The 22,745-nt window shown below is 39.9% G+C and overlaps 1 protein-coding gene across 2 annotated transcripts in view; it reads left to right on the forward strand.

Moving 5' to 3' along the window:
• trpm3 (transient receptor potential cation channel, subfamily M, member 3) overlaps positions 1–22,745 on the forward strand; it is a 147,046-nt gene that overhangs the window by 19,272 nt on the left and 105,029 nt on the right. Inside the window, exon 1 of one of the 2 annotated variants that reach the window (XM_071482593.1) lies at positions 15,991–16,697. The exons of the other annotated variant lie outside the window; for it this stretch is intronic. Within the exon in view, the coding sequence (XP_071338694.1) occupies positions 16,608–16,697 (90 nt within the window). The 5' untranslated portion in view covers positions 15,991–16,607. Of the gene's footprint in view, positions 1–15,990; positions 16,698–22,745 lie in introns of those variants that run through there. 2 annotated transcript variants of the gene reach the window in all.

The raw sequence follows: 22,745 nt of genomic DNA on the forward strand, positions 1-22,745 counted from the left end.
TGACATGTCATTTTCAGAAGTTGGTATTTCCCACTTAAACTTTTGTTCATATAACATCAAAATTAAAAAAAATGATCAACTTATAGGTTTTCAACCAGGAAGTAGCACATATAGCTACATTTGTTAATATTATATTTAATCAAAACAGAGCATCTTGTGCTCTTGTATACAGTGTTAGATGAGACTCAATTGGCAGATATCCAGTATGAAAGGACTTGGATTGGTATCCAAAAAATCCAGAAAATTATCAGGTCATTCCTATTATCATCCACTAATTATAACTATACTAATTATGGTATTATAGTATGCATTCAACAATGTGCATGCATAGGACACACATAGTAGGCATAGCAGTAAATCCTTAGCATCATTATGCATCTCATACTAATTACAGAGTAACTGAGAAGCAAAGGGAAAGGAAGCGGAAAGATGAGAAAGCCATCTGGAGAAAGGGCAGTGGGTGGCAGACGGACAGACGGATGAGTGGAAATGTCAACACATCAGTCCCCACACTGCCCTGTAACCACAGCACCAAATAAACCAGGGAATACCACCAGCAAAACAAAAACCCAGATTACCAAAAAGTTATTTTTCTTTAATTTGAGAGTTGGTCTGCCACAACTCAGTAATTGGTCTCTCTCAGTACCTGTCATAACACGCTTGAGACTTCCATTTCACTTTGTGTTAGCTTGCCGGTAGGGCTGACTCATACCAAACCTGAGGCTGGGCTGCCGGCATGCCAACACAGCTAAGTCCTCAACATTTTAATCTGCTTAACAGATGTTTCAGTGGCATACCAGTAGTACAAATAAGCTGGTTATTTGATGGCAGTGATGTTGTGAGTGTGTGTATATGTGTGTGTGGAGGGTGTTGACTGACATCCGTAGCAACAGTAGCTTGGAAACAGCCCGAAGTATCATGTAGAGTTTGTTTAAGCAGTGAAGGCAGTGGGAGGTGTTGCATAGAGGGAGAACGTGCTGAGGAGACAAAGCATCTTTTTGGAGGATGAAAGCACTTATTTGTATGTGACTATGTTTGTGTGTGTATGTGAGACAGTGAAGGAGAGTGAGTGTGTCACGCAGATGGAGCCCTGAGTTTGAGGGGGTTGAGCAGGCATTGTAATTTTGAGATGTCTGTGTTAGCTCTCTCTCTCTCTCTCTCTCTCTCTCTCTCTCTCTCTCTCTCTCTCTCTCTCTCTCTCTCTCTCTCTCTCTCTCTCTCTCTCTCTCTCTCTCTCTCTCTCTCTCTCTCTCTCATACACACACACACACACACACACACACACACACACACACACACACACAATGGGGTGTGGCACAGCTCTTTTTTTGTTGAAACCTAACTAAGGAGATCTTTTATCCAGATACCATTCAGAGAGATGGTGTGGATGGTGAACTTTTCGGACCAGGGGAATAGAAAGGGCAAAATGAACTGTGGCCATGAAAAGGAAAAGGGAGGGAAAAGGATGCCAAGAGGACTTGGCTTGATAAGGTCGCATGGCAAACTTTTGTTGCTGTGGCAATGATTCCTCAACTCACCTTGCTGAGGTAATGACCACAGCTAACCTTACAGACATTATCTCTGTGAGTATGTGTGTGGGATGTGTGACAACATGGAGGACCTGATGGAAAGCATATTCTGACATTAAAACCACTCATCACTATTGATGCAGTCTGACTCCAGTTGACAAGTAACACCGAACTATTAGTTAGTTTGCCTGCACTGTCTGCTTTTATCTGGTTTAATCACTAGAAAGGAGCTGACAGATTTCTGTAGATTAAATACCACATCCTACATCATCAAGAGCTCCTTGTTTTAGTCTTGAAAATGCCATGAACACATTCATGGGTTTTAGAACATATGTGATCGGACTTCACCAAAATTCTTGCTTTGATTTGGCTTTTATTTATCACCCACCTTTTTCTTTGTTTCATCTTACCAACCTGCAGATCCATTCACCCCCCTCTTTTCTCTCCATATGATTTAAGAGAGGGAGAGGTATTATGAGAGCTTTATAAGCCTTTCTCTCTGCAAAGCTTTTGGATCATTTGTGGAAGTGAACAGTGTGAGGGGCTTATGAAGGAAATTGAGAGTCTCTTTTTCATTATATCACACTGATTGAAGTGTGCTATTATTAAGTAAGCTTTGTCCCCACTTTGTACTCTTGTCTGTCCAGGTCAATGCACTAATGCTGAGTGGGATGGATATAGAAATGAAATCTTTTATGTGACCATTTCTGTGCTGAAGTGAAAGAAACAGTGAAATCCCCTCTACCTGGAGTGCAGGACTTAGTATCTCCAGTGGTTTCTTATCTACTCCACAGCTGTTTGGATGACACCTACACATGCACACATACTATACACATGCAGAGAAACATGAACATAAAGAGGAAACCAAATCAAAACCAGGCATGTAGCCTAAAACATTTGAACAATTAACTAGAAGACGAGAGGCTATGTAATGTTTAGGATTCCTAAATCACTAAAAAAAATAATTGAGATGTGTTCATTGTTATCAGGCCAGGATGGAGTAAACACATACTCATAAAAACAGGTCACGGTGACTTGCCAAAGCAATATATAGCCTCTTACAAAAGAACATGATTTCAGTTGCTCCCCTTATGGATTTGTCAGATTACTGGCATGGGTCCTGATCAAAGCTTTTTTAAACCCTCCTCTAAGAAGCCTCCCTCTGAATTCCTTCCGCTAATTTATCCTCACTTAGACACAGGAGGAGAGGAACAGAGGTGGAGAGAGAGACGCAGGCAAAAATGTTTCAGAGATGCTCAGTCATGCCTCAGCCAACACAGCCTCCATTAGACATTTCACATTAGATTACAGCTTTTTTTGTATGCAGAAAGAAATGATAAGTCTGAGTTATTCATTTCCCACTCACTCCTTTTAAAAAATCTGTGGCTTTTTGTCACAGATTTTGATGCTGTGTGTCAATGTCACAAATGAGACTGGGCTATACTGGCCACACCTAGCTTCTTTTAAACCCTTGAGCCATGGACTATTTTTTTTGCCTCTACATTTTTAGTATCGCACATCACTATTGAAAGTTTCCCCAAGGAAATGGTTAAGTGGAGATGGTAAGCTCTGCAGTGCCCCTGTTGCAAATACACAGATGCAAACAAAACAATATGGAGCTGATGATGTGAGTTCACAGGTAAATATAAACTTTAACCTCGTGCAGACTCTTTTTGGTCTAGATGGTGATTATCAAACAAATATCAGCATGGTGTCTGAATGACACACATTTTTTCTGCACATATTCCCACTTGACTGTGACAGATAGAGCTGATTTGATCTACTTTGTAAAACTCATATGATTTTCTTTTTCCCAACATTTCAACATGCTACTCTGATTAATTACTGCTCAGCAAACGTACAATATGATCAATCAGTCCTTGTCCCCTGTTGAGCTGAATCAGACCGATCTTGACACACCTTGTTTCATTATTAATGTAACTTTCTGATGGTTTAAACATTCACCTCACTCATTAGCCTTTGCTGTGTGATGTAGCACATCTGCTGGTGGTCCCTGAAGCTTGATATTATTTTATGAAAGTGTAATAATTTCCCATGACCAGAGATGCTCTATATTTAAGGAAAGTTAAGTTGGTGCAGCTTCACCGTAGTATGCTGAAAACCCCTGTATTTTTAGAATACTCATATCGATATTTTAATGAAAGCAAATGGAGAGCGTCTTGTCTGTGCCCACTGCAGGATTTCCCTCAAACCAGTTACCAAACCTAGACTTAGGAAACTCGATGATTCGGGAGCTTGGTCATTTTAATGTAAATGTAGATATTTTTATTTATGTAAATTAAGAGATCTTTGAATAGAGATCTGTTGATCTGAAACCCGTGTTGCACCCTGTCTTTGAACTGTGGCTTTGAAGCTCTTCTGTCTGATGCCATGAGCTCTGGGCTTTGAGGTTAAGCATATCCCTGTATGTATTTCCTGATGTCGCGGTGTGGCAATAATGATTGCCATAAAAGCCATTACCAGGGGCCCCGGGGCCACTACGCCGTGGGTCCAGCTTTATTACACCGACCTGCAAGACGGTAATTACACAATGTCTACGTTGCCAAGGCAACATGGAGGTTCTCAACGGCTAATGCAGAATTTATGTCAGGGTAGTGTGGCATTTTGTTTTCATACACACCATTTCAGGTAGTCATTCAGCGTGTGTGTGTGTGTGTGTGTGTGTGTGTGTGTGTGTGTGTGTGTGTGTGTGTGTGTGTGTGTGTGTGTGTGTGTGTGTGTGTGTGTGCGCGCGCGCGCGTGCATGCGTGCAAGTTTTTGTAGCTGTACATTTGTGTGTTTGTGTGCGGCCCTCTCAACGGGGGCTCATTTTAAAGACGGGGGGACAAAATGGAAGAGGTTGACCCATTAGCTGCACTATCCACTATTTCACCTCACTGGTTCCATCCACACAACTGAGCACTGAGGCCAGTTTTTTTTTAGAACAACCTGGTAACACACTGAAACACAAGCTACATCAAACAGTCAAGATGCAACTAGCTTGAGCTAGACTGATCCAAACTCTGCCTTCTTGCCCAGAGGGAAATAATGCCATCAGAATTGGCATGTTTAAGATTAGTTTAATAATACAGGCGTTTTTTAAAGGTAGAAATGATGATTACAGTGTTCTTTACCCAAGTCTTATAAATCTTTCAGTCTGTGAAAGTTTCACTAAAAGTTTCTCAACTTGATCCTGGATTGAATTAATGAATCAAAAGTCTAGTAAAGCCACAGAGTGCTGAAGAATAAGGCTTTAGGTTTAAAGATGCCAGTTTACTCTGCAGTATTGGGGTGAAATGAGTGACTGTTCATTATCGTGGCTTCTGACGCTGAGCCATGTCTGCATTGCTCTGTTGGCTCAGAAGATTAAATCGGCAAGCACTAAAACTAATCTGGCATTTATAGATTTCTTTGTGTGTGAGTGTGTGTGAGAGAGAGGGAGAGAATGAGTGAGAGATGCTGTATTTCTACTTTGAGCCCAAGACTGACAGAGACTTGAGGGCTTCAGGTATTACCAGATAGGCACTGCACTGATCTTCTGTCGAGAGAGAGGTGTAAGTGCACTCATCGTGTCCTGTGAATCTTCGCTTTAACAGCAGCTTTTGACACAGTTGATGGTGGCTGATAAACAGAGTCCAACAGTGGGTTGGCATATCTGACACATCTTTCCAGTTGTTTTCTTTCTTATTGGCAAGAACGTCATCTCCACTGGCAACAGTAACTCAATCACAGCCTGTATAACCTCTGCAGCGGTTTTCAGTTTTGGGGCCAATCTTATTGCTTCCTGGGGCACATCATATGTTGGCATTGTAATATCTTCCATTGTAAAGCAATCAACACTTGTGCCAAGCCCAGCAGCCCCACTCACCTTTCATCTTTAGTGAACTGTCTAGAGCTGTAGATGCAAAAAACTGGATTTTGTCTAATTAAATTCATTAGACAAAAACTAAATTCATATAATTGGTTTAGACAAATTAAAATCACCAAAGGTCACGTGGCATCTTTGGTTTTAACTCAGTTGAGGAAAATTTTAGATCGTGTTTCAAAAGTTGTACAGTTCTGTTTTTGTTGTAGAAATCTTAGAGATCATACAGATTTCATTTCTTTGTGGCTGGTCTTAGTTTTTGTTTATGTGATTGTGTTTTAGGCACTGCATGACCTGTCTATAGATTAATTTCCGAGTTACTCCTCCTCTTCCAACCTGTGCTTTTTCTCTCCGGCTAAATTATTATCTCTGCTCATAAATTATTTTCTAAAAAACATTGTTTTGGATTGGCCATCAATTCCAGTTTCATATCTGATGCTTCTGTTTCGGGAAACCCTCACACTTATAATATCACAGTGGTGCAGTTTTCAAAGCCAGCTTTCACAGTTGCTCTGTACTGACTGTAAATGTCTCAAATGTATGATCACTAATTTGAGTAATAGTTGACTCTGTGGTTTGATTCAAAAAAATATTACGTTCGTCCTCATTTTGTACTGTGAATATTTTTTTAACAGGAAAAAATATTGCGCGCAGGGGTGTGACCAACTAACCAGAGATAGTGAAATCCAGACGCAGTGCAGTGAAATTCAGGAAGAGATCTAGCAGGATGAGCACAAACTTGAGCAAAGACCAATAATATCACTGCCATTTAAGAGCAGCACTTTCCTAATGGACCAGAAAGAGAAGAAGACGAGTGCAAAACTTCTGCATACCTGATTGCGAGGACAGACATTGTAGTTTGTTTTCAGGTAAATTTACATTTCAGGACACACTGTAATTCCATCTCTAGCATGATGGTGCACACAAAGCTATTTTAGAAGACAATAGTATTCACATCATAATGCCACTACTTCAAATATAGTGTATTTAATCCTTTATTTAAACTGTTAGTCTTATTGAATTTGTGAGCTCTTTTTCTAGACAGACCTGTGAACAAGATTAAACATGTACAGTTTAAATTTGCACAGACAGAAAATTCACAGATATATTGCACACAATTGAGTTTGTGACAGAATGCGGTCATACTATGTAACGATCTACAGTATTAGTGCTGGTGCTCTCCCTTTTGCATTTCTGCTCCTAAAAGGCTTAATGATCAGCACTGGTTATCAATTTTGATGATCTAAATTGCCCTGGTACTCTGGTCCTTTTCTGGGCTCATACTACTGCTGCAGATAGAAAACTTAATTTGAGGGTTGAATTGCTTCAGCTGCTTTAATGCAGCTACATTATGCAAAAGAGCAATTTGGTGCAAGCGTTTAACAGTGATAAGCATGAAACTCAGTGTTTATCCTGAATGGTTGTGTCTTTTCATTTCTCTCCCTGCCATGCCCACACTGTTGACCTCTTTTCTCTATTATTTTCTCCATAGTCAATTTCTTCATCTCCCTCACTCTTTTTGCCTTCACTGTTGTCTCTCTAACTCTGCCCTCTCAGTCATTATCGGACTGGGGTGTCTCAGGGGGGCGGCACGGATGTTTTCTTGCTATGGTTCTTTGTTAGACTTCTCTGATTCATAGAAGTACTTTGTGAGAAGCTTAACAACAGACATTTTAGACCTGGACCTATGTTTTTATTTTTTCTCACTGACTGACTCTGAAGTCTTGACAGTCTACTTCATAAATAGCTAGTTACCGCCATACTTTTACAGCTCTGTAGTTTAGGCTGATGGAGTGAACTTCCACAAACCTCAAACTATAAAGGCACAAACAAAAGCACAATCAGTTAAAACATTTTCTATATTGGACTATGGTGGAAAGTAAGATATAGGCTAATATTGTTTTTGTTTTGTTTCTGTTTTGTTTTTTGTTTTTTTGCTCTCCATACTGAGGATTTACAAGCATTTCAATACTTATATTGAAAAGTGCTATAAAACATTCTAAACATTATAATGGAAATGATTTTATTTAAGTGTTATGCTGCATTTGTGAAGATAAGAATTACAGAATAACAGCATAATAGTTATTACAGCACAGTCTGGAGGACAATTTGCATTGAACTGCTTTGAACTTCTCTTTCAATACTAAGTGATCTTTCTGGAGGGACTAGTTGGTGACTGGTTGGTATTATGTTCCATATTACATTTCATTTCCCATCATAAATAACATAAATAATGGAAGTGATTTTTGTTGAAAACAGTAATGTGTCATTGCACCTTCATTACTTGCAATCAACTACTCTTAGTTGGGTTAAGTAAATTGCTAGTAGATGTTTTAATTGAATCTATACGTACAGTTCACAGACTAGGTGGTATATTACTGAGAAATGATGCCTTTTCCGAGCACTGTCTGAAGTGCATGTACATTATTCATTGCCAATTATAAGAGTTCTCATAATTGTGCCACTGTGTGCTCTCTCTCAGTTCTGGGGCAGTTTGCAGATGCTCTTCAGCATCAGCCTAAGACACACAAATGCACATGCGTGCACACACACACACACACACACACACACACACACGTCCTCACAACTTTCTGTAGTTGAGAGGACGCTTTACATAATGCAATTCCCTAACCCTAACTGTCACAACTAAACATCTAACCAACACATAATTCAACCCTTCACCTTTAAAATGTCTTAACCTTTAAGCAGTCCTTTGAAGTTGTGAGGACCAGCCCAAATGTCCTCACAATTCAGAAATGTCCTCACTGCTATGGTTTTGAACTAAAATTCGTCCACACACAAATACAACTCCTGATGCATACATACAATTAAATGCTTCCATGCAACTTACATGCACCTACAAACAGACATACTGTGCACTTCACTTTAATGGCCTTACCTCTTTTGAACTCTATATTAACCTTCCCAGGTTTGCAGTGATTGTGTTGTGAAAAGACATTAGTTTAGTGTGCTTGAATTTGGTGTATGATGTGCTTTTAAATACAGAGTAGGGCCTCTGGGTGGATGGTGTCACCTTTTTCCTCACAGTTTAAATATTTGTGCTCATACTGAGCATTCAATGAAAGCTCTATTCATTTCTTAGTTTGTCTGAAGACAACTAGGTTCAACATTCATCTGTTGTACAGAGTCACCATGTTCAACCAAGCACTTTATGTATACATTTATATGCAATGGTTTGAGCAACTCTGAAAAGGCACTCTAATTTTCTTTTTCATGAACTAGAAATATAGAAATATATACAGTTATTGTTAAAAGTTTGGGCATGAGTAGTCGTAGTAGTAACCCCCTTCTAACAGATCACAGCTTACAAAACACTTTTCGCAGCCAGCTAAGAGGCTTTCTATTCTTTTGGGGATTTTTCACCCAGTCTTCCTCATAGGTCACTTCAAGTTCTTAGATATTTTTAGGCCATCTTGCACACACCGCATGTTTAATATCAAGCCACAGCTTTTCAGTGATCAGGCCCTCAGGGGACCGAGGGCCGTTCCTTGAAGTAGTTCATGGTGTATTTTGAGGTTTGCTTGGGATCATTGTGCTGTTGTAGAAGCCAGCCTGTTTTCACTTAAACTTTTTTGACTAAGTGGTGACATTTGCATCCAGAGTCGATCCTATATTGGTATTGCGTCTGATATTGACGTCATTCACTATTCAGATATCGGACGGAAAGGGCCCAGCCACTTACCGATCCAGATTCCAGTCCGCAGCTTACGCTGGACCATGAACCCACCATTACATCACAGAGACACGTAACCGATTCATATTCCATTCCACATCTTACCATGAACCTGCAGCAACTTCAGTGTGTAACTGAGTGGGCAAACAACGTTTGTTCTTGGTTTGACCCTATGTCACTTGTTTGGAGATTGTTTAGCCTGGAAACGCTGAAAAGCAAGACAGCTACTTGTAATGTGCTTAAAGCCAACGTGCCGAGGGGTGGAAGTACACCCCAACTAATTGAATCAAGCACCTGCAGAGGTGTCATGTGAAAGAGTACCAGGAGTTCATGCTAGCCAAGGGACAAGACGACACCATCAGGCAGCAGACTCTCACTGATGCTTTCCAGAAACGCGATAAACTTCCAGCAGACAACCCAAAGGCTAAAGGGATTACAGAGAAGTTGCTCAACTTCATTATACTCAATGACCAACCACTAAAAAGTGCTTTGCTGTTTATTTTAGCCTCATGATGTAACCTTAAACACAATACCAACAATAATAATATTAATGTAAAAAGAGTTCTTGTATCGGAATCTGTATCAGTATCTGCAGTTGTGTATCGGAATCTGATCAGGACTGAAAAAATGTGAATCGGCCCACCTCTAATATTTAGTGGAATCCATTCTTCCCTCCTTATGTACAGTAAATTCAGTGTTAACCTGAAGTTCTTTGTTTTCTGAACACATCTCCAGCATGTTAAAGTGTTGAAGGCTTGTCCTTGTTCCACTGCAATTATGCAGTTCCGAGATATTTGTGGTTTGACTGTTTTCTATTATGGTGAATATAAAATGCCACATAAATAATTTCTACTGCAGAGAAAGGAAGATTGACTCTTGCTGCTCCTTTGTCAGACAACCTCACAGCATGAAATAATATGTGCTGAACTAAAAGGTTGAAATTATCTGGAGGGAAGGTTTTTTAAAGTCCTCTTTCCTTCCATGACTCCAAATTTTCATCATTAAATTTTCAATTCCATCTTCTCCCCTATGCCTCATTGCTAGCCTTGTCTCAGTCTCATTTACTCTCGCTCTCCACTGTTAAACACCCTGACTTATTGTACTCCTGTGATGCATTCTGTCTCTGCCCTACTCTTATCATGTACCTATCTTCAGTTGTTATCTACCTCTCCTGCCGTCCTCCCACCTACATTCCACGCCTGTCCTATTAGTGTCACTTATGTGTCCCTCACCAAACATTACTACAAAGCAAGGCCGTCAAGAACCATTATAGTAGGGAGTTATTGTTCTCACTAAGGGGCCAATACAAGTGCTCGTATATTACAGAACATATAATCTATGAGATTATTTCACTTGTAATTATTGCAATTAATGGAATTTAAAGTTTTTTAAGACATTTAACTGGGCTAATATGACAGTAAAAGAGAAATTTGTCATTATTTTGAAGAAGATATAGGTTCCCCTAAAATTAGGCTGTATACCAAGGTAAAAAGAGGAAGATGGATCTATAGAGTAAAATTTACTGATAAGAAATAACACAGTGATAAGCTGTAATAAAGGGTAGCCTAAGTAACTGCCACATGGATATGTGAGTACTTTTAATTAGTACCATCTTGTCAGTCACCTCTGGCTTCAATGATAATGCTGCTTTTCATCAACAGCCGTTTGCACCTGTCGATAACATTTAGCAGAACTGCCGGAGGCCTAAATGTCAGAGCAGAAAAATGTGGACCTGATTTCAGGGATGTGATGGCAGGCACTCTGTGTGACAACACAAAGTTGTCAATTACAAAGTTGAGTATAGAACGGTAAAGACATGTTAGGCTCTTTAGGAAGTGTTAAACTGCAGTGGGACATTGGCATATTAACACATCTGATCTATGATTGGACTCACAACTGTGTGGCTGATGAGATGAGATGTGAAGAAAACAACATATTTTGTGAGCTTTATTGCATATGTTAGTGTGTGTGTGTGCGTGTGTGTGTGCGTGTGTGTGTGCGTGTGTGTGTGTGTGTGTGCATGTGTGTGCCTGTGGTTCCATCCCACAGGCTAATAATCATTGCCCCTCTCCAGATGGAGGAGTGTACCCGACTCAGCAGAAGTCTTCCTGCTTCCTCAGGGCAAGAAAAGTAGGGGGTAGTAGTGTGTGTGTGTGTGTGTGTGTGTGTGTGTGTGTGTGTGTGTGTGTGTGTGAGAGAGAGAGAGAGAGAGAGATCATTTGTGTGTTTGAGTACATATGGAGGGAGGTATTGAACTGTCACTTATGAGAATCCTCCAGGGGAAAAGGGATCACATAGAGAAGAGATAGAGGAAGCCAAATTAGATAAAGGCTTTTGGCACCATCAATCTGCAGCAGACAGCTTTAACACATACCTTCAGTCACTTATTTTACTGAGAAACCAACAGAGCCATTGTTGGTGTCTAACTGTGTGTGTGCATTTGGTGGACGCAGTCATCTAAAACACTTTATGGTACCATATGCACTTTTTTCATGAGGGAATTGAGCCCCTAACGATGGCATTCAACTCTGTCAGAGAAAGAAGTACTGCTATGACAAAAAGTACAAGTAGGTAAGTTTGGGTGATGTCCCTTGAGTAAACATCATTACAGTTAGTGGATGTTGTATGTTATAAGTCACGACAAATGGGAATTGCATACTCCATATCAGATGGTTGCCTTTCTGTACATAAAAAAGCTTCACTTCAAACAAAGCATGAGCATCTTGGAACATAAATTATTCAGCAAAGGCTTTACAGGCAAAATTGTATAGATAGATCCTGACACCTAGGCCCCTATGCTGAGTTTCAAGGCACCTGCACTGGCATGCTCTTCACACTTGAGTTTAAAATGTATCTTTTTCATCCATCTTTACTGTTTCATAGTGTATCATAGCATAATTTAAGCACAGGCACATGTAGACTCATACATGACACATTTTTTCTTCTCTTTCTTCCCCACGCATGATTCATTTCAGGTTGTTCAATTCAGTGCATTTTTTCCACAATATGGCCAGGACTCCAATTACAATGCGTATAAAATATAACAATGTATATACTCACTGACTCCCACTCTTTAACAAGAGGTTTTTGCACAAATCCTAGCAGAAGGGATTCACATTTTCAATGAGCGAGCAGCTCCTACCGAGCTCCTGGCCTCACTTGAATGACAGGTGGAAATGGGCTTCTTTCTCACTCCTGTCACAGTGCAGATAGGTGATGGCACAAGGTCTATCTGTAGCAGAGATGTCTCAGAGAAGAAATGGACTACAGAATATAACACCCACTCAGTCTTATTACACATAAATGTGCTCGCACACACATATTCACTTACAGATGATGAAATGCACAGTTACTGCACAGCTGCTTATGGGGTGTGAGTAAATTATTCAGACATTCACCGATGTGCACACACATTCTTACATTTACATAATACCACATAAATCCACATCTACAGGCTCTAGAGAAAAGTCACTTTAGTTGGCACATTAATCTTGCTATGAGTACAGGATGATATCTGTTCAAGTTAATACGTTGAGAATTCTTGTAAAAAAAAAAAAAATGCCATTGACCTCAGGTGCAACTTGCTCTATGTTAAATGACCATGTAACACTCTTCCCTCCTCTCATCTGAAAACATGAGTGACAAAACATTTTGGGATATTTATTGTATTGTTTTGACCATCTCATGCAAGCTCTAAGTGCTGAAACACTCAAGTAATTCACAGTAAATTGCCTCCCTCACCAGCCAAGTTAAGCTCCCAGTGGGAGAAATGAATCACAGTGAGAGGTTTAAATCTCGTCTTGTCTGGTCTTGTTCTTTGCCAGTGTTTAATGCTTTTTAGTGTTGTGATAATTAGTGTAGCCAAGAAGAGTGAGAGGATAAAACAAACAGGACACTCTATGTCTGCAGCAGGTGTGTTGAACGGATGCCCTCTGGTGGTTAAAGTATGTATGTTGCTTTATTGGCAGGAAGATAATGGAGACTTCTCCTGTTGTAACCTAATGCATTTAGTAATAAACGAGGCAGGCACTTCTATGGTAGTAAATTAACTGGTAATTTGACAATGCTTCAGAGTTGGTATTATAGCATCATGACCAGAGTCAGGATTGAGTACTGGGGGTGAGGCTGAGGTGGAGATTGTGCATTAGAAGGTTGCCATCTAGAGTCTGGATGCAGACAGTGCAGAGTGACACACTGAGCAGTAGATGTTTGCTGAACCATTTCATGTGGTGAGATTGAGAAGTGAGAGGGTTTGGAGGGAGAAGGCACACTGTCACGCCTTTCATTGCCACACACACTCACACATACTGGTAGGCCCACTTCTATCTTTTTGAGGACACTCATTGACATAATGTATTCCCTAGCCCCTTACCCTAAACCTAATCATCACAACTGAATGCCTAACCCTATCCCCTAACCTAAACCTAATTCTAACCCTAGCCCTAAAGCCAAGTCTTAACCCTCAAAATGCCATTTGAAGGCTCATCAGAAAGTGAAGACTGACCAAAATGTCTTCACCCAAAATGGCCCCACTCTGTCGGGAAAATACCTTTTTTGGTCCTCACAGTATACACACACACACACACACACACACACACACACACACACACACACACACACACACACACACACACACACACCATCTCCACAGTGACTAGCTGTTTGGTTGACAGACAGATCTCCCAGAGGTCTTAGAGGTCCTCAGGGACCCAGTGGTCAGTGAGGTGGATATTCTTGATGTCAGTCCTTGACTGTCAGGGCAAAACGCCCACTAACTGTGAGGTGGTGACTCAAGAGAGCCATTAGGCCATTTACTAATATAGTAAGCTCATCTACACATGTTAGAATATGCAGTTTGAGAGCAATATGATGATGAATCACTTGTGTTTTGTCATATTGTGTTGCATTGCAGCAGCTATTGTTTTTCCTTTTTAATCTAAGGGAGAAAAAACACACAGTTCATTATGAATTATTCTTTGTTTTTTATTTTGCTTCCAGGATAACTTCTCTTGCTTCACTGAATGAGATGCTTCAACTACATGCAAGCATCATTTTCCCTCAAGGTTCCTTTTTATGAAAGCTCAAATATAAGGCTAACTTTGTAATTCATGTCCATATTATAAGCTTATCTTTTATTTCCACTGATTTAATGCCTCGGGTAAGATCGAGCAGGTACAGTTAGATATTTTAATGCTTAATGCAGCTGCATTCATTACAACATTAATTTGAACCAGTTAAATACAATAACAATGTGCAGTACATCTAACAGGAGACATCATGTGTTGTCATCAACACCTCTGAACCCTCAGTGCTTTTATCTTTACACCAGAGGATCAGATCACATCGAATCACTCTCCCACCCGCCCAAACATGCCAAATCTATTGCAGAGAGTTGTTAATTCGTGTTTTTCATATCTTTTGTTCTGACAGGCATTGGAGTGTCAGATGAGTATTGTGTATCAGTAATTTGATGAAGACAAACAGTCTGACTGACTAGAGATAGAAATAAAGGCACACCAAATTCAGAGCACCAACAAAGATGAACTGAAATTAGCTGGCTTGTTTTTGTCAGTGTTCTTCGTAATCAAGCATTCAAGCTTTTGGGAGCTGTAGCCATGCTGATAAGGTTTTCCATTGATGATATACTCCAGGTTACTATTGTACAGCTCTGTGGATTGTTGTAGGGTGAGAGCCAATAGCATTCAAAACAGACAATTCTCCTTATGTCCTAAGACAGCAAGAAGAATCAATTAGCCTTGAATTTTTTTCCTCCTTGATAATTTCAAGTTTTTGTAGAAATACATGAAAAATATTATACATACTGTATGTGTATATACTAGTATTTCTAGTATTCTTAGTGTTAAGTGAGATGACTGCAAGTGTTTGTTCTTAAGGTGCTGAAAGGACATATAGCATAAAACTAGAAATATGTAGCTGTTACAGTGCCATACATACTATTACAGTATAATCATACATATTGTAAGATTCAAATACATATACACACAAACATCTTTTATACTGTTCATCTGCCTTTAAAGTCACATCAAATTGAGAAGTCTTTTTATTTTATTAGGACTAATGCAGTTGATTAATTCATGTTGTCAATTAATTGCTAATGCCTGATGTTAAAGATGTGTTTGTATTTCTTCTGTAGAACAGTCCGATATTTTTTATTTGATCAGTCAAGAGTGACAGCGAAATGCTCATAATTTGTCTTCTGTAATCAGTCACATTTGAATACACTTGTGATGTATTCAGTAAAAAATTGCCATGCGGATCTTAGAGGTTGAAGGAAAAATGAAGTTAAAATTCATCTTAATACAGCAAAATGAAGTGCATTTAAAGGGCATTTAAAATTAGTGAATACATTATGAAAGTCACATTAACAGTCCTGTTTTTAGGTTTTTTTAATCACTTATGAGCTTTTTAATGTGCAAATAGGTAAGTAGGTCGTACTCCTCTCCACTGCCACGGCACCAAGTTGTTTAATGTGATTACGTCTTCAAGCTCCATCTGAATTCACTCTATAAGACGGAGCTTTGACTCTGCTTCACACATTTCCCTTTTGACCACCATACAGTGCCTCATCACATCTCTTCCCATTTTCTCCATCTTTCCCTCGCCCTCCATCTCTCTCTATCCCTCCTATTTTTTTCCCATGCGCAGAGGCAGTCTTTCTCTCATGCATCCCCAGAGTTTCAATTTCAGCTGGTTTATCAATTGTATTGGATTTTTTCTTGTTTCCCATTCTCTCTCTCTCTCCCTCTCTCTCCATCTCTCTCTGTGTGTCTCTCCATCCTTTCTCTGTCTCTCTCTCTCTCTCTCTCCCCCTCTTTCTCATCTTGGAGACAGTAGTGTGCATGCAGCCTCAAATCTAAGCCGCTGCCTGTCAGGCTGCTCCGTTTATGCGCTCTGCGCTGCTCTCGTTTCCTCTCCTCTGCCCTCTGCGCTATACCGCACTGCATTGCACTGCTCGCCTCTCCTCTCGTCACATCTCCATCTCTTCTCTGTCTCTTTCTCTCTTCTTTCATTTTATCTACCTGCATCCCTCTCACTTTACAAGCTCTTTTCTCTGCTGTGCACTGCTGCGCTCTGCTCTGTTTTTTGGAAAAATATTACACTGTGGGTTTTTTCGCGCCAGAGCTGAGTACACTCCAGCTACTGGTGGAAGAGGAATCAGATGATCCTGGTGCTCCAGGTTTGGCTTGCCTCGAACTCTTTGGATCTGTGTGGGCTGGGTTGGAGAATAGGGCAGGGAAGAAGGGGAGAGGGGGCAGAGAGCTGCCCAGGTGAGAGCTTCATCTGCTTGAGGAAGTAAAGGCTTCAAGGTGGTGGCGGTGGTGGTGGCGGTAGCGGTTGATGGTTGTCTGTCGAGGGTCATGCCCTGGGACTTGTGTGCTTGTCGGCAGTCGGAGTTGGAGACCCTCTCCCATTTTTGCCCCCCTTGTGGGGCAGCATTGATCCTGGTGCCGGGAAAAGCCGCCAGGCACCAGTGGCTGCACCGTGAAGAGTGGGCACCATGAACCAGCTGGATGCACCACGGCCACTCAACTGGACCATCAGAAAACTGTGCCATGCAGCCTTCCTGCCATCTGTACGCCTGCTAAAGGTAAAATAAAACAGGGAAGGGAGACTGGGAACAAGAGAGTGGGAATGAACTAAAAAATATGCATCGTAAAATATGTCAGGCAGCCCTCCTGCTATGCTGCTGCTTTCCAAAGGAAGATAAGTGAAAGAGGTGTGAGGATACAAAATGAGTGCTGGAGAAGCTGCTATGCCACATCTCTGGTTTCCTTCAAGTTTACTTGGCAAATAACCCATTAGGTGTAAGGCAGGCATTAGGAAGAGATAGGTGAAGGATTTAGTTGAAAATGAAGATAAGTGTGGCAAAACTGCCAGCATCAAAAAACTCACTGAGATGGGAGCATTAAGGTTGCGAAGTGTGGGGATGTGCGAAGAGTAGAGGATAAAAATGGAGATGGGATGAAGTGGGAGCATGATGTTAGAGAGACGCACATAGAGGGGGGTGGAGAAACTGAAGTAGCGGTGGTAAAGAAAGTGTTGAAAGAGAAAAAGTAAAGATTTATGAAGGATTTAGAGCAAGAAAATATTGAAGGCGGAGAGAGAACATACAGCAAGAGATGTAAAGAAATCAGAGAGTGACAGTGGATTATAAGGTTCAGTGTTAAGAGGGTTACACAAAGGGTGAAGGTGAAAGCATGAAATGTAGACATTAAAGAGAGTGAGGACTAAGAGAGGGGAAGGGACAGGTAGATGGTGAATGACAGAGGCAGGATATAAGGGAAGAGAGGATTTGTAGGCATGGGTGAGGAGAAATGTTAAATTGGAAACGCTGGAGAAGACTGAAGAAGATGTCGATGTGCAAGACCAAATCCCAGTGGACAGGTGTTAAAACGAATTCAGCAATGCACCACAAAGTAAAGCCTCATGCTGGACTGTGTATTTTGTTAAGTTGGTAAACCAGACCTTTTCACATCATCACCTGAGCGGAGCAATGTCCATGAATGGCTGTCTATGTGAGTGCGTGTATCTGACCGCGTGGGTGCATTTGTGCATGTGTCTTATCGCCTCTGTAAATCCAGAGAGCGTTTATATGCTTGTTTACAGACATTTGTAACCTAAAACCTCATCTTTATTCATTCATGTGCTTTTGTAAGCCAGTTACAGGCACTCTGCAAGGAGGGCTATTGTTGGAGGTCTTGAATGCCTCTTCCTCGCTTTCCTTTGATCTGGCTTTATCAAAGTGTCTCACAGAACAGTGTCGCTGTGATGTTGAACCACACAACCGGAGTGCCTGGGCTCACATGTCAGGGATTTGCATTTGTATAGCGTGGCAAAATGAATATCATTGTAATCCTTGATTAAATGTGCGTGGGATCTGTTTGTGCACTGAAAGTGTACATGTCTCAGGATGCTGCAGTCGCTCACATGTGCTTAACTGTAGATCTTAACATGAGGATGCAGTTTCGTTAGTATTTTCTATAGATGTATGTTTTATAACACCTTTTAAAGCAGCGCAAAGTGTCGTGAACATGATGGAGTATATTCCATCTTAAAATAAAAAAAGCTCCTAAATTGCACCAGTCAGCATTTCTAAATTATAGGTGATTTTATTAAGCAAAGCTAAAAAAATCTATCCATCCATATCCCAAGTGAATATACACAAATTAGATTCACTTTAATGCCATTTTCTCCTTGAGTTGGATCGCTGAGCATCAAGATTTAAATAGATGATATCTTTCAGTCAGACTTTTTGGATTTCCAGGTGATAAATCCCTGCGTGGACTCATGACTACACCAAAATAAGTTTTAATTGAATAGAGGGTCCCCTGCTGCGAAACAGAAATGGGTTCAAATGTGCCCATCCCATATTCCCCCTGTCCAAGGACTGTTTACAAGACAGCTCCAGAATTAACATTACTACCACTGAGCTGTCTTTGCTGTTCAGCTCAAATGATGTAAAAATTAGTTGTGAAATATTAGAAAAAATAGTGTGGATTTTCATTCAGGGTGGATTTTTGCTGAACCTGCACCATGGGTGAAACTACATATGATTATGGTTCCGGAAACTGTGTTTACTGTATGTGACTCCCCCTAGGGAGACATCAGGCTGTCAGTGTGAAATTAATCTAATAGCCCTGTCATTATTGTTGGAAATTTCTGTACGACAAGCACTTTCCTCCCATATCCCACTAACTTATTACCTGCCAGCTGCTGCCAACTGCATACTTATGCTTGTGTGCACATTTGAGTGCAACTACAATTTATAGGCGGACAGAGATGTTTTCTGTCTTCCTTGGGCAGGAAAATATGTCCAACAGATTGCGTGTGCGTATTTGTGTGTGGGTGTGTGCTTGTGGCTGTGCACATGTTCTTCTGTGAGTATGTGCATTTATAATGCAGTGGTGCAGGCACAGTTGATGTTGCAGCAAACATGTACACTGCAAGTACCGGTGTGTAAGCGTATGATTTGAACCGTGTGGTCTGCTCACACATTACATTTAATAAGAACTGAAATGTCTGTGTTTTATATAAAATTGAGATTGTAAACATGGAAAGCCCACAAAGAAATGTTAGCATCTACATCATATAAGCACTTACTGTATGGGTCTCCTTGTAGCTCACCAGTAATGGAGATTAATCCAATGTCTTATACAGTGCAAACATACACAACCAACCTAACCTGCTGTCATGATTCAATGCACTCAATTAAAACCTATTACCAGTTTCACCATCTTCTTAACCCACCTTTATTATCCTTAAGTGTGTATACTTGTGTGTATGCTTGAGACAGACCTGAAGCATGCTCACTTATTAATGATTTGAGGATATCATTTTCAGAGCAACAAAAGCCTGTAGCTCACAGTATTGATGTGGAATTGATCGTTTGACGGTTTGGTGTCTTATCCATTAGGGATCTAAGGCTTACACTGAGTAAATTTGTCGTGTGTGTGTGGAAAATGTTCTTGAGTGCAACCTGGTGTAAAGATGTTTCGGTCTGTTTCCGTCAGTGTGAATAGACTTCAGTGTTAGTGTTTGAACAAGTTCAATTTAGTGAGGATGATTTCCTGTCAAGTTATACAGAGAACAGATGTGTTTTAGTGAAAGGTATCCACCCAATATTAGTTTTTGTTTATAAAGGAGGCAGAGCTACACTAACTCTAGTTTTATTAATGATCCCAAACAGACAAGGAATCAAATTTGTACTGACGTAAGTGTTCAACAAGTAATTCAGTTCATTACAACAGCTTCCTACTGACCTTTAAAATGGCAAGCAATTGGTCAAGTGCCACTTCCTAGAAGAATAATGCCCCTATTACACGAGGGAGGGGTGGGGATGGGGGTTTGAAGTAGGACACGTTAAAAAAAAAAAAAGCAGTGAAAGCATACTTACTCTGGTCCATGTGCTCTCATCCTGTTTGTCTAGCCAGAAAGCCATCCAGAAACCTTGTGCTCCTTTTATCTGTACCTTTTCAAAGGTGCTCTTGACTGGAAATGTTTGACAATGCAGATACATTTCAGAATTTACTGTCTGTCAGAGACACACTCTGACAGACAGTAAATTCGATCCTGAAATCATTATACATTTAATCTTTTAATGACATAATAATACTTATATATTTGCAATGTTGACAGCTGAGATTTTTACAAGCTGAAGCCTGAGATTTTGTGTAGACTCAACAGGATTAAATATGAAACAGGGAAACAATAGTGGACACAGAACTGGGAATTGAAAACCCCCTTCTTTTATCCCCTCTTGGCAACTTTAATACCTCTTTCACATTCACCAAAATTCTGTTTGCTTTAGTCACGTACCTTTGTCTTGTCTTTTGCTTTTTAGGATGACAGTCTGTCTCACACTGCACCTTTTGTGTGTGTTTTCATATCTCACTTTTGATCACCACATTACATTAAGTTGTCTGAACTGCCTCTTCTCTATCAGTTTTAGGGGAATTTTATTTCACAGCTCCCCACCCTCTGAGGAAATCAGTTAATACTGTACCTCTGCAATGCTGTGCAGTACTAACTGTGTAAAGAAAATGCTGCATGCAGCACGATGAATACAGTGATAGCTCTTTCTTTGCTTCTCTTCATGAAGACTTTAATTTTCTGCTCTCCTTCTCTACCATCTGTCTTTTTTCTGTCGTGTCCTGTCTGTCTTTCTCTCTCTTTCGTCGTCTTTCTCTGCCTCTTTCTCTCTCTGTTACAATCTCCTCTATTTTCGTCTCTTTTCCTTTTGTTCAATTGCCTCCCGTAATCATAAAGCATAGATAACACGCCATTTTATGCAAAATACATGCGGGACAGCATGCTACTGCTAAAAAAATAAATATATCTCTGTAATGCTGAAAATAAAAATTTGTGTTACATAAAAAGATACATTGTTTCAGTGCTTTATATCATCTAGTTCAGCTGTGAAGAGTGAATATGTATGTATGTAAGTTATGCAGAAATCTTACATTAATAAAAAATATTTTATTTTTTATGTGAGTTCCAACAATGCACATTATAACCAAGGAGCAAAGTACATGCAATCGCCCATAGGTGGCACCACCCATTTTTTTTTTATCAACAGTAGATACAGTAAGGTAGACAGATAAATAGATCTCAGTATAAAGATTGTGTTGGAACCAAGTGACTTTAAAAAGGACACATAAATGTGCATTTTTTGTATATATTACAAATTCTTTAAATGCCATAATAGTTAATATTATGTGAGACCAGAACTCAAAACTGATGTGTACTATTTCTACGGAGAGGGGGTGTTGCACCAGAACAGCAGCCAGCAGTACTGCACCTTACTGTATCGTGTCTTTTTCTCTGACTAAAGAGTGTAATACATTCATATGTTATATCACTTTGTCGGTTTAACTCAGTCTGTTCAGTTTGACATGATACTGCCCATGAAATGTCCCATTACTGTTTTGAACTGATAATCAGATGTAATGTGATTATTGGAGCAGCCAAAGTGTTGCAACAGAGTTTTCTTTTTCAGGCTCTTCACAACAGATGTTTTTCACTTACACATTCTGATAAATTATTAATATTTGGACAGCAGGAACTGCTCCAATTACAACCAATTATCTGATTAAACTTTCCATTTAGTATGATAATGATATCTATAATATCCACATATCTTTGTGCGCATTTTGCTGTTATTCAGTTTATTAAAGCGGGGGATGTGCACATAAACTGACAGATATGTTGCTCTCAGTAATGTCTTACAGAATGATAGCTATTTATCTGTCGTTACGCAACACATTACTTACACACAAGATACAACATTATAACAAACAACAGGGTTACAAATAAGACAATGAATTACAAAGCCACATTGAAAAACCCTAACCCTGACCAAAAAAAATTCAGCATGTGTACAGTACTGAAGAGAGTGAAAAGTCTTCTTTCTCTCAAAAACACCACACTCTTTTTCTGTCTTACTTCAACCTGTACTGACAGATCCCAATGTGTTGACAACAAATGCTACTTGAGTGTTGAAGGAAACCGGAGGAAACATGTTGTCACACACACACCTAAGGGAAGATTTCTTTCCTTTCCCCTTTTTCTCATGCTCCTTCTTCTTCTTTGGTATGTGAATATCATATGTCTTAAAGCTTGTGTTTTTATGTGTCACTTAACCAGCAAATACTGCATTTATGAGATTTCAATTAAAAAATATCTCACTAATGAGCCAAAAACGAGAACATAAGCTACCAATTAGCACCTCGTTCCTTTATTGGGGCACACAAAGATTTTATGTTTACTATTTGGCACGTTTCCACACAACATCATGGGAAGTGAAACAAGCTGTTTGCAAATTTGTCTTTTATGCTTTCTAAAATATTTGAATCTTTAAGCAGCTCTAAAACCAGCTTGAGGAAATAATGTATTGTCATGCTTTTTGTACTCGGTTCCTAAACGCATTTGTTCTGAATTAATGCAACAGATAATACAGAATATTTGTACCTACCAGTCAGCTGCTGAATCATTTATGAGAATCAATGCTGAAAGGACCTGCAGTTATCAGAATAAATGTATAATTTCACAAACCACTTCTGGGTTTCACTGTGGAAATTCCTCACGTGCTAGTGTACAAACATCAGTGGCACACATCCATCTACCCACAGCTCCCACC

Source organism: Trachinotus anak, unplaced genomic scaffold (genome assembly GCF_046630095.1).
Source record: "Trachinotus anak isolate AG129_WGS33_773 ecotype Australia unplaced genomic scaffold, CSIRO_AGI_Tana_v1 ptg000008l, whole genome shotgun sequence".
Lineage (NCBI taxonomy): Eukaryota > Metazoa > Chordata > Actinopteri > Carangiformes > Carangidae > Trachinotus > Trachinotus anak.